Source organism: Thamnophis elegans, chromosome 13 (assembly GCF_009769535.1).
Source record: "Thamnophis elegans isolate rThaEle1 chromosome 13, rThaEle1.pri, whole genome shotgun sequence".
NCBI classification, from domain to species: Eukaryota; Metazoa; Chordata; class Lepidosauria; order Squamata; family Colubridae; genus Thamnophis; species Thamnophis elegans.
In genome coordinates this window covers 3,411,719-3,426,050 of record NC_045553.1, presented here as the reverse complement: position 1 = coordinate 3,426,050, position 14,332 = coordinate 3,411,719, and the positions used below count along the sequence as shown (strand labels likewise).

At 45.5% G+C, this 14,332-nt stretch overlaps 2 protein-coding genes across 2 annotated transcripts in view; one reads left to right on the top strand and one right to left on the bottom strand.

Annotated features, from left to right (window-relative positions):
• The first annotated feature begins 1,400 nt into the window (after positions 1-1,400).
• MTFP1 (mitochondrial fission process 1) lies at positions 1,401-7,856 on the top strand. The gene is made up of 4 exons (XM_032228826.1): positions 1,401-1,605; positions 4,993-5,123; positions 6,724-6,956; positions 7,447-7,856. The coding sequence occupies exons 1-4, from the start codon at positions 1,539-1,541 to the stop codon at positions 7,517-7,519; spliced, it is 504 nt and encodes a 167-aa protein (XP_032084717.1). The 5' UTR covers positions 1,401-1,538; the 3' UTR covers positions 7,520-7,856.
• A 2,956-nt stretch (positions 7,857-10,812) lies between these two features.
• The window catches only part of LOC116516707, a 33,678-nt gene continuing 30,158 nt past the window's right edge, over positions 10,813-14,332 (bottom strand). The window contains exons 13-14 of the mRNA XM_032229356.1: positions 13,720-13,800; positions 10,813-11,096 (exon numbers count right to left, since the gene is read on the bottom strand). Of these exons, the coding sequence (XP_032085247.1) occupies positions 10,813-11,096; positions 13,720-13,800 (365 nt within the window). The remainder of the gene's footprint in view (positions 11,097-13,719; positions 13,801-14,332) is intronic.

Sequence of the window (14,332 nt, the reverse complement as noted above, 5' to 3'; positions counted from 1 at the left end):
GAACCTACCGTATTTCTCAGAGTATAAGACGCACCCTTTTCCCTCAAAAAAAGAGGCTGAAAATCTAGGTGCATCTTATACAGGGAATGCAGCATGTTTTGCCTCCCGTAACTCCGCCCCCTTCACCAAAATGGCCGTGCATAGCCTTTAGGAGGCTTTCAGTGTGCTCCTGGGGGCTGGGGAGGGCAGAAATGAGCGAAAGATGGCCCGTTTGTTGCCCCCCCCCAGCTCCCAGCAGCACTCTATAAGTTTACTAAGTTTATCCATGCCCTTTTTTTGAAAAAAATGAGCCTGTTTCTGCGAAAAATGGCCAATTTTTGCAGATTTGCAGAGTGCAAAAAAACTATTATTATTTTAATTTTCCTCTTCAAAACCTTCCTCTGTCTTATACTCCGGTGCGTCTTATACTCCAGGTTTCCTGGCAGAAAGGTGCGCTGGCCTGGCCAGGCCTATGATAACTCACTATGGCCAACTCCCCATGGCCAACTCCCCATGGCCAACTCACATGGCCAACTCACATGGCCAACTCAACATGCCCCACTCACATGGCCAACTCACATGACCAACTTGCCATAACCAACTCACATGGCCAACTCACATGGCCAACTCAACATGGCCCACTCACATGGCCAACTCACCATGGCCAACTCACATGGCCAACTCACCATGGCTTACTCACATGGCCAACTCACCATGGCCAATTCACATGGCCAACTCACATGGCCAACTCGCCATAACCAACTCACATGGCCCACTCACATGGCCAACTCACAGAGCCAACTTGCCATGGCCAACTCACCATGGGCCAACTAGCCACGGCCAACTTACCACGGCCAACTCACCATGGGCCAACTGGCTACAGGACAAGTATTACACTAACATCGAAGAACGATGGAATAACTATGTTGTCCCTTTGAATCTAGACTCATCAGCAAACATTCAAATGACCTTTTGTTGCACACAGCTCTCAAAGGGCCCCTGTCTCCAATATGACACTAGGTAACCAGGACAGAATAAATAAATAAATACACGCATAGACCACCCCGCCCCACCCCTATTATATGACAGAGAGAAACAACCACAGTCTCATTCGGATGTACACGTGTACCTGGGCGAGAAAAATCAACCTTGCCAGCTTGCCAGAAGGGAACAAAACGAATAGAATTGAATCATGAAAGAAAGGATGCCAAAGGAGAAACCAACGGAAATACGAATAAATAATATACAATATTTTTTTCCAATTCTTTGAAACAATTGCATGGTTAAATTGTCCCGCGGCCAGCCGTGTTCCGCCGTGGCGAATTGGCCCAAATCCGGCGCCGGCCGGCTGGAGCTCAGCTGCCCGAGGGGGGCCGAGCAGGAAGCCGTCCTCCAGCAGCGGCCGCCCCTCCTCCGCCCGCCCTCTCCGCGGCCAGTGGGAAGCGGCTTTGGGGCCGGTTCCGCCGTGCGCCGTGCGCCCAGGGCGCACCGTGGAGAGAGGCGGCGGGGCGCGCGTCCTTGCAGCCGCCGCTGGGGGCGGACGAGCCGGGAAGCGAGGCATGGCTGGGCCGGGCGCCGAGGATCCCGCGCCGGATCTTTACCGGGACACCTGGGTGCGGTACCTGGGTGAGTGTCGTTGCGCCAAGGGGCGCGCGGGGCCGCCCGCCGCAAGGAGAACCAAACGAGGCGTCCGGGGAGCGAGCAGAAGGGGAGATCCTGGTATCCGAGTGGATCTCCGGGCAAGGAATGAGGGGAGGGGGGACCCTTCCAGAGCAAAAGGGAGGGTTTTTTGGGGGCGGAGGGGGGGCTTTGGTTTGCCTGAAAGTGAAAGGGGATCTCGGCTGCTTTCACTTTTGCCGCCTTTCCCCGACTTTCCCCAAGATGCCGACAGAAATCCTTTCACCTTCTTTTTCTAGCATCAAATCTGGTGTGCAGGTAGTCCTCACTTTACAGACATTCGGTTACTGACTGTTGGGAGGAACAACAGGGCTGAAAAGCACTGCCGTTCACGTCCGTTGCAGCCCGTTGTTCACCCGTAGCAATAGCAATAGTTAGGCTTATATACCGCTTCATAGGGCTTTCAGCCCTCTCTAAGCGGTTTACAGAGTCAGCATATTGCCCCCAACAACAATCCGGGTCCTCATTTCACCCACCTCGGAAGGATGGAAGGCTGAGTCAACCTTGAGCCTGGTGGGATTTGAACAGCCAAACTGCTGAACTGCAGTGCTGCATTTAACCACTGCGCCACCTCCGCTCCTGTAACATCCAGCATCCTCCTCCTCCGGGGGTCATGCAGTCCGATATCGGATGCTTGGCCACTGACTTAAATTGATGGTGGTTTAGGATGCCCGGCTTTATGATGCCTGGCCCCTGACTCGTACTTACGACGGTTGCAAGGTCCCCGCGATTCCCCTTCCGCGACCTTCTGGCGAGCAGAATCCACGGGGAGATTCACTTCAACTTAACAACAGCAGCCACAAAGGGGAACACAATTCCCTTAACCAAGGTTTCACTTGGTAATCAAAACCCGTTCAAGTCGTCTTGAATGGGGTTAGTTTTAACCTTGATGGGATTGTGTATCTGTGTGAGACTGTGCGTAGTTTGAACCCCTTGGTGGCTTTATATGCGTGGTGCGAACTCCAGGCTTCCTTCATAAGTTTCCTTGGCTGGGTTGTGTGGATGTGGGCTGTTTTTAAAGAAAACCTCGGAGGAAAAAAGGCGAGTAAGATCCAAGCACTGTGCGGGGCAGGAAACAGGAAAGAGAAGGAGAGGAGGGAGGAAGAGAGAAAAAGAGAAGGAGAGAGGCTAGGAAGGAGAAGACAGAGGGTAGGAGTAGGGGAGAAGTAAGGGAAGGAAGAAGGGGTAAGAGAGGAGGAAGGAAGGAAGTAGAGAAGGAAGGGAGGGAGAAAAGAAAGAGAAAGAGAAAATAAGGTGGTGTCATAGCAGGGGTGAAGGATGGTAAACAATGCATTCCAAATTATATCTCATATCCTCTTAAATGGAATAATAATAATATAAGAATGGCAAAGAAAAAGAATAACTATGTGAATGTATACCTATAACTGTATGTAAGAGAATAAATGACAGTTAAAATATAAAGCACAATATAGGTAAATAATACTTGATCATAAGTAGCTAAGTATAAATAAATAAAGAAATATATATAAAAATGGATAACGAATAAGGAGATTATGAATGAAAGATAGAAATGTATAGAAGGGAAAACACTAACTGCAAAGAAACCGATTCGGAACTGCGGTATGATACACGATGGAACTTATTGTTCCTATGTTGTTTTTAAGCTATGTGGTTATTTTTGTTAATGTGTTTATGTGTTCTGTTGATGTGCTTATGTGTATAAAATAAAATAAAATAAAGGAAACAGGAGGCCGTTGGGGTAGAATTTAAGAAGGCCCAGAAAGTGTGAGAATTGGGGTTTTGGCGTGGAAGAAGACAGCTGGACATGGAGGCCTGAAGTGGTGTCTGAAACGGTGGAGGGTTTCCTGCCTAAGCAGGGGGTTGGACTAGAAGGCCTTGAAAGGTCCCTTCCAACCCTGTGATTCTATTCTAAGTGTGGCTCAAGGTGACTTTCCTGGATCTCGAGAAAGGCTCTGCTTGAGGCAGCAGGAGGAGGAAAAGCCTGCGGTTTGAAGGGCACAGCAGAGGGCACATTTCCTTGTGCAACAACCTCACGTAATTTAATCTGGATCCGACAGCTGCTCCTGTCGTGAGGATGCCCCCTTTCGGTAGGAGCTGCTGTCCGATCCAGATTCAATTTCTCACTTAATTCAATTGAAATGGAAGATTTGCTGAGTTGGGATAGAACAAATTAACTTGGATATGGAGAGTGGGCCGGGCCTGTCTATTAGAACTAATGTTTTTGTTATTTTATGGTAGAATAGAATAAGAATGAATAGAGTAGAATATTATTATAGAATAGAATAGAACAGAGAATAGAAAAGAATAGAAGAGAATAGGAATAGAATAGAATAAGAATGAATAGAGTAGAGTAGAGTAGAATATTATTATAGAATACAAGAGAATAGAGAAGATGAATGGAATAGAGAATAGAATAGAATAAGAATGAATAGAGTAGAGTAGAATATTATTATAGAATAGAACAGAGAATAGAGAAGAATAGAATAGGAATAGAATAGAATAGAATGAATAAGTAGAATATTATTATAGAATAGAATAAAATAGAACAGAGAATAGAGAAGAATAGCATAGAAAAGAGAAGAGAATAGAGAATAGAATAGAATAGAATAGAATAAGAATGAATAGAGTAGAATATTATTATAGAATAGAACAGAGAATAGAGAAGAAGAGAATAGGAATAGAATAGAATAGAATAAGAATGAATAGAGTAGAATATTATTATAGAATAGAACAGAGAATAGAGAAGAAGAGAAGAGAATAGGAATAGAATAGAATAAGAATGAATAGAGTAGAATATTATTATAGAATAGAATAGAACAGAGAATAGAGAATAGAATAGAATTTAAACAATTGTTTAAATTAAAAAGGAAGGGGCTATCTCAGTCTAATGGGAGGGAGGAAGAAAGGAGAACAAGAGTAAAAGAAGGAAGGAAGGAAGAACAAGAATGGAGGAAGGAAGGTAGGAATAGAGAAGGAAGGAGAACAAGAATGGAGGGAGGGAGGAAGAAAGTAAAGAAGGAAAGAATAAAGGAAGGAAGGAGAATGGGGGAAGGAAGGAATAGAGAAGGAAGGAAGGAGGGCAAGGTGACAGGCCTCTTACAACCTCCATGGGTAAACCAGGCGCTCAATCATCATTTGTTTAATCGTGGCTTGTTCACAAAGCCCCAATTTGGGCTCCTGTTGTATTTCGAACCTTTACACCTTCCGTTAAGCCAAGAAGCAAGGAATGATGTAGCAGCAGGCAGAGCCCAGGTCACGATGGCTGAGCCCAGCCTACCTCGCAGGGCTGTGAAGCAGATCAAAATGCGGGCGAGGGGAATAAGAGAGCTGAGTGGGTTTTGCTGTTTGTTGCAGGCTACGCTAATGAGGTGGGGGAGTCCTTCCGAGCTTTGGTGCCCGTCTCCGTGGTCTGGGCCACTTACGGCGTGGCAACAGCCTACGTGACAGCAGATGCGGTGGACAAGGGTAAAAAAGCCGCCGCAGTCGTAAGTATGAAGGCCGGAAGGTCGCATCCTGGGTTTGGGACACGTTTCCCAGTGCCGGAAAACCATATTTCTTTCAACCTCGGGGACTTTAAAGAGGCGTGGACTTCAACTCCCAGAATCCCCCAGATGGCGTGAGAGACCACTGCAGAAGGACACCACGGGGGGATTTGCTCAATAAGGAAAAAAATAAAATGTTAACAGAGGAAATTATTTTTGTGTAAATATAAAGTTGGGTTTGCTGAAATGCCACCGGAGAGTCCATCAGAGAAAGGAAATAAGCAAGGGCAACAACGGAAAGGAGGGAGGATGAGGAGGGAGAGGAAGAAAGGGTAAAAGAGAGGGAGTAAGGCAGGGGAAGTAAGAAGAGGAGAGAGGGGAAGGAGGAGGAGAAGAGAGGAGGAGTGGTGGAAAGAGAGGGGAAGAAGAAAGGAGGGAGGATGAGGAGGGAAAGGAAGAAAGGGTAAAGGAGAGGGAGTAAGGGAGGGGAAAGAAGAGGAGGAGACAGGGGAAGAAGGAGGAGAAGAGAGGAGGAGTGGTGGAAAGAGAGGGGAAGAAGAAAGGAGGGAGGATGAGGAGGGAAAGGAAGAAAGGGTAAAGGAGAGGGAGTAAGGGAGGGGAAGGAAGAGGAGAGAGGGGAAGACGGAGAAGAGAGGAGGAGTGGGGGAAAGAGAGGGGAAGAAGAAAGGAGAGAGGAGGAAGAGGGAAAGGAAGAAAGGGTAAAGGAGAGGGAATAAGGGAGGGGAAGTAAGAGGAGGAGAGAGGGGAAGGAGGAGGAGAAGAGAGGAGGAGTGGTGGAAAGAGAGGGGAAGAAGAAAGGAGGGAGGATGAGGAGGGAAAGGAAGAAAGGGTAAAGGAGAGGGAGTAAGGGAGGGGAAAGAAGAGGAGGAGACAGGGGAAGAAGGAGGAGAAGAGAGGAGGAGTGGTGGAAAGAGAGGGGAAGAAGAAAGGAGGGAGGATGAGGAGGGAAAGGAAGAAAGGGTAAAGGAGAGGGAGTAAGGGAGGGGAAGGAAGAGGAGAGAGGGGAAGACGGAGAAGAGAGGAGGAGTGGGGGAAAGAGAGGGGAAGAAGAAAGGAGAGAGGAGGAAGAGGGAAAGGAAGAAAGGGTAAAGGAGAGGGAATAAGGGAGGGGAAGTAAGAGGAGGAGAGAGGGGAAGGAGGAGGAGAAGAGAGGAGGAGTGGGGGAAAGAGAGGGGAAGACGAAAGGAGAGAGGAGGAGGAGGGAAAGGAAGAAAGGGTAAAAGAGAGGGAATAAGGCAGGGGAAGTAAGCGGAGGAGAGAGGGGAAGAAGGAGGAGAAGAGAGGAGGAGTGGGAGAAAAAGAGGGGAAGAAGAGGAAGGAGAGGAGGAAAGATGAAGGCAGAGAAGGGAGGTTGAGAAGGCTGAAGGAGTAGAGTTGTTGTAAAATAAGATGGAGATACGGAGTGGCAAGAAATGACCCCAACTCTGTTTTCTATATTTGTAAGAAGATAACGACAAATATTAATAGTATCTAGAAGAATGTATATTTGTGAATGTATTTGAAAGGAAAACAATAGAAACTTTATGGGGAAAAAAGAGAGGAAAAAATAAGGACTAAATCTCTAAATCTTCCTTCTGACCAGGCAAAGCCTCAGGAGGGAGGGAGGGCCACGCAGGCGGCCGTGGCCATGGTGGACACATTCATCTGGCAAGCCTTGGCCTCCGTGGCCATCCCGGGATTCACCATCAACCGCATCTGCGCAGGGTCCCTCTACCTCATGGGCAGCTTGACCCGCTGGCCACTCCCTATTCGGAAGTGGACGACGACGGCCGTTGGGCTTACGGCCATCCCTTTCATCATTAAGCCTATCGACAGGTATGAGGGCTGGGACAGTCCCTTGGTGGCTCTTCCGTCCCCAGGACCGGCCTGTAGATTTCCACTGCTCTCCTCTCCTCTCCATTCTGCGCATTCGCTAAATCAGGCACTGGGCCCAGCTGTTCCTCCTCTTCCTCATCACCCACTTCCAGACGGCCGGCCCAAGTTCCGCCTCTCTCTCTCTCTCTCTGACAGTTCCATTCCCTCTCCTACTTGCCACTTCTACCACCTTGGAAGAATCTGCTGTGGGGATTGTACATTTATTCATCTGTTATTATGTATATCAAGAAGTTAATGGATCCAGCGGAATCGGTCATCGGTGTGTGTTTTCTGCAATGTGATTTTTCTGCAACCAACGCTGATAAAACCTTGTTTTTAATTCCTTCTCTCCCTCTCTCTCTCTCTCTCTCTCTCTCTCTCCTCCTCCTCCTGCCTCCCTCTCCCTCTCCCTCTCTCTCTCTCTCTGCCCCCCCCCTCGGCTGTTACGCAGGTCCGTGGATTTCTTGATGGATTCCAGCCTTCGCAAACTTTACAAAAGTGACAAGAAGCCGCCTTCGTTTTGAGATGGCCGGTCCGGTGTTTATATATATCTACCTGCACTACCTCTCTTTCCAAGGTCTGAGACAGGGTGCCCAAAGGCCCACGCGCATGCACTCCCTAGAGCTCCAGAAACCCAACCGCCAGCTGGCCAGACCCATCATGGGTCTGGGATCCCCTTTGAAATCGGTTCAAGAGTGGATCGGGGCGGGAACAGATCCGTTCGGTTGGGTTTTGGAGAAGGAGAGAATCAAACAAGGGATGAGATTTCCCTGGAAAGTATGTCCATCTACCGGGGAGCAAAACGAAGAGCTGGAAGTTGATTTCAGATCTTGTTTCAAGAAACGGGTCTTTATTTAATTTTTTTTAAATATAAGGTACAGTTCTGAGAACACAAGTACGAGTTTTGTTCCCACGTGGTTATCTGTTTTTTCAAAAAAAGTTCTTGCTTTTTGTTTTTTAATGTAAGCCATCCAAATTTACCTGACTTTGGGTGACCTTTAAATTCTATTCAATAGGGGTATAGTAGCAAGGATGAGCGAGAGAGAGAAGCACACAATTTTCTCCTACACTGTGAAAGTCCACTGAGGAATTGAACTCGATAGTTAGCTAATGATTTCATTGCACTGAAGCCTGCAGCAAATGAAGCTGGTTCCGGTCCACTGAATTTCTCACTCTGACTTTATACGACCCGAGACTTCTCAGGAAACAACAACGGAATGGAAAACTGCCGGTGACCTTCTACCGGGTGCACCGTAGAGAGTATTTTAACTTACTACGCATGTGACTGGTTTGCCAATTGCACCGTGACAGATAGGACAGCGCTCCAGAGGGTCAACGTCATTGCCCAGAGGATCATGGGTTGCCCCCTCCCCACTTTGGAAGAGCTTTATAGCTCCCGCTGCCTTAAGAAAGTTCAAAACATCCTTAAAAATCCATCTCATCCTGGCCTCCCCCTTTTTTTTTGAACTATTACCATCTGGCAGCTGGTACAGGGCAATAAAAACAAGGCTGAAAAACAGCTTCTATCCCAGGACAGGAACTATATATTGAATTCTACAGTATAGTGCAATACGAATGCAATATTGGGTTTTCAATTTCAATTATATAGCATGTGAAGCAGGGGTGGGTTCCTGCCAGTTCTAACCTCTTCTGTAGAAGAGGTTCCACAAATCTACGGTGCCGTTTAGAACCGGTTCCAGCTCCCTCCCCCCGCCCGTCCGCCCATCATCAAGATGAAGAGCGAGAGGAGGAATTCTGGGAGTTGAAGTCCACAAGTCTTAAAGCTGTCAACTTTGAACACCCCTGGGGTTTTTTTTCTAAAGGGCTAGGGGTGCAAGGGTCTTGTAACTTGACAGCTTTAAGACTTGCACACTTCAATGCCAGAGTTCCTGAGCCAACATGACTGGAGGAGGAATTCTGGGAGATGAAGTCCACAAGTCTTAAAGCTATCAAGTTTGAACACCCTTGGGGATTTTTTTTTCTAAAGGGTTAGGGGCACGAGGGTCTTGTAACTTGACAGCTTTAAGACTTGCGTGCTTCAAATGCCAGAGTTCCTGAGCCAACATGACTGGAGGAGGAATTCTGGGAGTTGAAGTCCACAAGTCTTAAAGCTGTCAAGTTTGAACACCCCTTGCGTTTTTTTTCTAAAGGGTTAGGGGTGCAAGAGTCTTGTAACTTGACAGCTTCAAGACTTGCGTGCTTCAAATACCAGTGTTTCTGAGCCAACATTTTGGTTGCTAAGCAAGAGCGTTGTTAAGTGAGTTTCACCACGTTTTACAAGTTGGCCACGCCCACCCAGTCACATGACTGCCAAGCCACTCCCACTCGGTCACATGGCTGGCAATCCATTCCCACCAGGTCACATGGCCGGCAAGCCACTCCCACAAAGCAGGCCACACCTACAGAAGAGGTTCTAAAACATTTTGAAACCCACCACTAATGTGGAGGATCTGTGTGTTTTTATTTTTATAGTTATAATATGCACAGTAGATGGCATTTAATTTCGTTGTACGATGTGCAAAGACAATAAACAAAACTAAACTAAATTAAAATGAACTAAACTCACTAGTTTTTTCTCTCTCCTTTAGCCGTCTTAAAAATAACGGGAAAAGAAATTATTGTTGGCTTCTGTTGCATAACAACATAGCACAAAAACGGGGAATTACCGTTGTCGTGTCGTGTATAAGTAGTCCTCGAATTACAATGGAAATTTTGGTCACTAAGTGAGACAGTTGTGAGTTTTGCCCCCATTTTATGACATAATTTTGCAACTGTTGTCAAGAGTCACTCCCGTCATTAAGTGAGTAACCCAGTTGTTAAGTAAAACGGGCTTCCTCGTCGATTTTGTTTGTCCCAAGGTCGCAAAAGCATTGCAACCATCATAAATATGAACTGTTTGCCAAATGTCTGAATGTGAATCACATGCCCCCCCACAGAGATGCTGCAGAGGTCATAAGTGTGAACAACGTCACACTTTTCGGTGCCGTTGCAACTTTGAATGAACTGTTGTAAATGTCGACTCGCAAAGCATTCCTGACCTGCTCTTGAGTCGCCATAGGCAGGCGGGGGGGGGAGGAGAATTGAGGGGGGCAGCCATGACCAGAAGTACATTCCACGCACACCTTTCTCAAGGCTGTCTCACAGGCTACCAGAAACAGCCAGAAAGGCGTGTTTTCTACAGCCCGCAAAAGTGCTCCGTTGGAGAATGTGATCTATGACACACCCTGGGAGGAGGGCGAGGAACAGGGTCATAGTTGGGCCATAAACTACGTGGGGACAGAGCTGACTTCCCTCGGGCACGTGCTGGCATGTTGCTCCTAATAAATAACTGGATTTCTTTTGAAACTTGGCCAGAGGCTCATGAATTAATTGGGGTTAATTAACGACAGCAAGTTGAGGGATGCCTGTGTAAATAGAGAAAAAGGAGGGGAAAAAAATCCCTTCCCCCCCGAGTCAAAATCTTCTCCACCCACTTTATATGCCCCTCCAGCCGCCCCCAAAAATGTTAAGAGGAAGGTGTCAACCAGGCTAGACCCAAGAAGCCGCCATCTCTGGAAGAACCGAGCCGACAAAAAAAAAAAAAAAAAAAACGCTTTACAGATTGCAATATATCAATTTATATCACAGTATATTAAATAAATCATAGTTGGCTGCATTCGTCCGAGATCTTCAGCACAAAATAAAGAGGGTTTTCTTTGTAACTCTGCTAGATTGTGGTTTAATGTGTTGCAGGAGCCCTAAAGACTCCCCGGGAATTTATTTAACTAGCGTGCTTTTCGGCTGGAACTTTTTAAATTCTCACCTACATCGTTTTGGTTTATTCTTTCTCTGGCGCTTCGCTCTTGAGCTTGCAGTAATCCATGGTGGACTCCTTCTCGATGTCTTCGGTTTCTATGCGGGCGCCTACCATCGTCTGCAGCTCCGTGTGGAAAGGCTGCTCCTTCCGGATTCTCAGGCGCCTGGGCATTACCGCCAAGCCGGAATAACGTAGCACGGCCAGGATCAAAGCCACGAGGACTCCGACAAAGAAGGCAGCCAAGATGCAGCTGCAGACAAAGGCCACCGAAATCAGTACCATCCTCTTCATGGTCTGGCATCTCCCTGCGGAGGAGGAAGAGGAGGGAGAAATTGTCTGACTACAAATACTTTTAGAACCTAATCATCAAAGTGTTTACAACAATGTTAATAACATTCATATAATAATAATAATAATAATAATAACAACAACAACAACAACATGATGGATTATTTGGAAACAAACAACATCTTGCCAGTAGAGCAAAAAGGCAACAAAAGAAGGAGCAGGGGCACAAAAGATCAGCTCCTAATTGATAAAATGATATTAGAAAATTGTAAGAACAGAAAAACGAACTTGAATATGGTCTGGATTGATTACAAAAAGGCATTTGACTCACTGCCACATAGTTGGATCATAAAATGCTTAGAAACAACTGGCATTAGCAAAAATATTACATCCTTTACTGAAAAGGCGATGAAACAATGGAGAACTGAGTTGGCAGTAGGGAATGAGATCTACGGAATGGTTAATATCAAGCGAGGAATTTTCCAGGGTGATTCACTTTCACCTCTTCTCTTCATCATCACAATGATCCCACTATCGGTAATCTTAAAAAAAACGAAATTAGGCTACCAAACAGCCAAAGAAGCTGAAAAATTTCGCATTTACTATATATGGATGATTTGAAACTCTATGGAAAGTCAGAAATAGAAATCCAATCATTGACAAACACAGTCCGAGTATTCAGCACTGATATTTCAATGCAGTTTGGCATGGAAAAATGCGCCACTGTATCCATAAAAAGGGGCAAAATCACTGCATGTGAGGGAATTGAAATGCCCAATGGCCAACTAATTAAATGCAACGAAAATGAAGCCTACAAATACTTAGGCATTCTGCAGTTGGATAACATTAAGCACGGAGAAGTAAAAACTATTGTCAGGCGAGAGTACACCAACAGAGTTAGGAAAATTTTGAAATCTAAATTGAATGGTGGAAATACAATCAAGGCCATAAATACCTGGGCAATACCAGTTATAAGATACACAGCTGGTATAGTTAACTGGACACAAGCTGATTTGGACATTTTGGACCGAAAAACCAGGAAACTAATGACAATGCACTACAGTTTACATCCACGTGGTGATACTGATAGACTCTACCTGCCCCGAAAATCAGGTGGCAGAGGATTATTACAAGTGAAGCAAACAGTTGAAGAAGAAAAACATGCACTGGCTGATTATTTAAAAGAAAGTCAAGAACATCTATTAATCGAAGTAAAGAACAAAAATCTACTGAAGGTCCAACAGACGAAACAAGAATACAGAAAACATGTGATAAAATCAAGAAAGGAGAGTTGGCAGCACAAAGCACTGCATGGCCAATTTCTGGAAAAAATAAAAGATAAAGTGGACAGTGAATAAACTTGGTTATGGTTAACAACAGGTACATTAAAGAAAGAAACAGAGTCACTAATCCTGGCTGCTCAAGAACAAGCTATCCGCACAAATGCCATTAAGGCCAAAATCGAAAAATCCTCTGATGATGCCAAATGCAGACTTTGCAAAGAAGCTGATGAAACTGTTGATCACATACTCAGCTGCTGTAAAAAAATCGTGCAGACTGATTATAAATTGCGGCACAATTCAGTAGCACAAATGATCCATTGGAATTTGTGCAAAAATTGTAATATTAAAACAGCAACAAACTGGTGGGAACATCAGCCTGAAAAAGTCACCGAAAATCAGATGGTCAAGATCTTGTGGGATTTTCGCATACAAACAGACAAAATACTGGCGCATAATACACCAGACATCACACTGGTTGAGGAAAACAAGGTCACAATCATAGACATTGCAATACCAGGTGATAGCAGGGTCGCCGAGAAGGAACATGAAAAAATCGCAAGATACCAGGACTTAAAAATCGACATTCAACGACTATGGCACAAACCAGCTGTGGTAATTCCAGTGGTAATTGGCACACTGGGTGCTATTCCAAAAGCACTGGAATTACATTTAAAACAGTTAAAAATTGACAAAACCACCATCAGTCAAATGCAAAAAGCCGCACTGCTTGGATCTGCATATTACGAAAATACGTTATGACGTCCTAGGCCCCTGGGTGGGGCCCGACTAGTAACCAATGCCAAATCCGGCGAAACAACTGGCCGCTGTGATACAATTGTATAACAACAACAACAACAACAACAACAACACAAATGGGGAGAACATTGGTGAAGTCAACATCAGACATGGAATCTTCCAAGGGGATTCACTTTCACCACCACTGTTCAACATTGCATTAATTCCACTGACAATAATCCTACGAAACACAAAACCGGAATACCAAATCTCAAGCCAACATGGCAAGATAAACCATCTACTATACATGGATGACTTAAAAATGTTTGCGAAAAGCCCCACTGAACTTAAATCAATACTTAACACAGTTCAACTGTTCAGTGACATCAAAATGAACTTTGGACTTGAAAAAATGTGCTATATTATCCATTCAGCGAGGAAAAATGAAAAAACACACAGAAGGAATAGAACTCAACATCTGGAATGGGTCCAGACGGGTCATCTTGCTACATTGGTTCCTCCAATGGTCTCCATGTCATCCTAGGGGCTTCCTAGTTCAGTTCTTTTGCCTCCATCCCGCCCCATGAGTGACTAATAAGCAAGAATCCAGAAAGACGCCCACCTTCCAGCCATGAGACGTCTTCTTTCTGGACTTTGAGTGGACCAAGGAGTTCTCGGTGTGATATCCCTTCACCTGGAAACCCTGAATGGGACAAAGCAAACCACACTTAGAAGCAAGAAGGGGAAAACTTGAGGAAATCACAGCAACAAATGTTTGCCCAAATTTTTGCAGGAACTAAAACTGCCTCTGAGCTCCCATCGAGAGCAATTTGGAGTCTTCAGAAGGTTCTGGAGCCACTGTAGGCTGAGGTGTGGAGCCCGCTCTGTAGCTTAACCCCCTTTGGCCATCCAGGTTATTATTTTTTATTTTTCCTTCAATTAAATTGTGTCCAAATCCCTGAAGTTTTCTTGGCAAGTTTTTTTTTCAGAAACAACTTGACAAATTTCCTCCTTTCCTAGGTATTGTTTTTCCAACGTCGAGCACTTTGAAGATGGGTGGACTTCAACTCCCAGAATTCCTAGACTTAGCCAGCGTAGCTGCCTGGGGAATTCTGGGAGTTGAAGTCCACACTTCTTAAAGGCCTTGAAGTTCAGAAAGGCTGTTTCTAGGGCTGAAAAGGAAGTGGCTGGCCCAGGATCATCTAGCTGACTTTATGCTCAAGGCAGGACTAGAA

What these genes read in the sequence shown, in the direction of transcription:
- MTFP1 (XM_032228826.1), top strand. Translation starts at nt 1,539, where the DNA reads ATGGCTGGGCCGGGCGCCGAGGATCCCGCGCCGGATCTTTACCGGGAC. An exon ending in CACCTGGGTGCGGTACCTGG is followed by an intron (nt 1,606 to 4,992) that starts GTGAGTGTCGTT and finishes TGTTTGTTGCAG; the next exon opens with GCTACGCTAATGAGGTGGGG. An exon ending in ATCATTAAGCCTATCGACAG is followed by an intron (nt 6,957 to 7,446) that starts GTATGAGGGCTG and finishes GCTGTTACGCAG; the next exon opens with GTCCGTGGATTTCTTGATGG.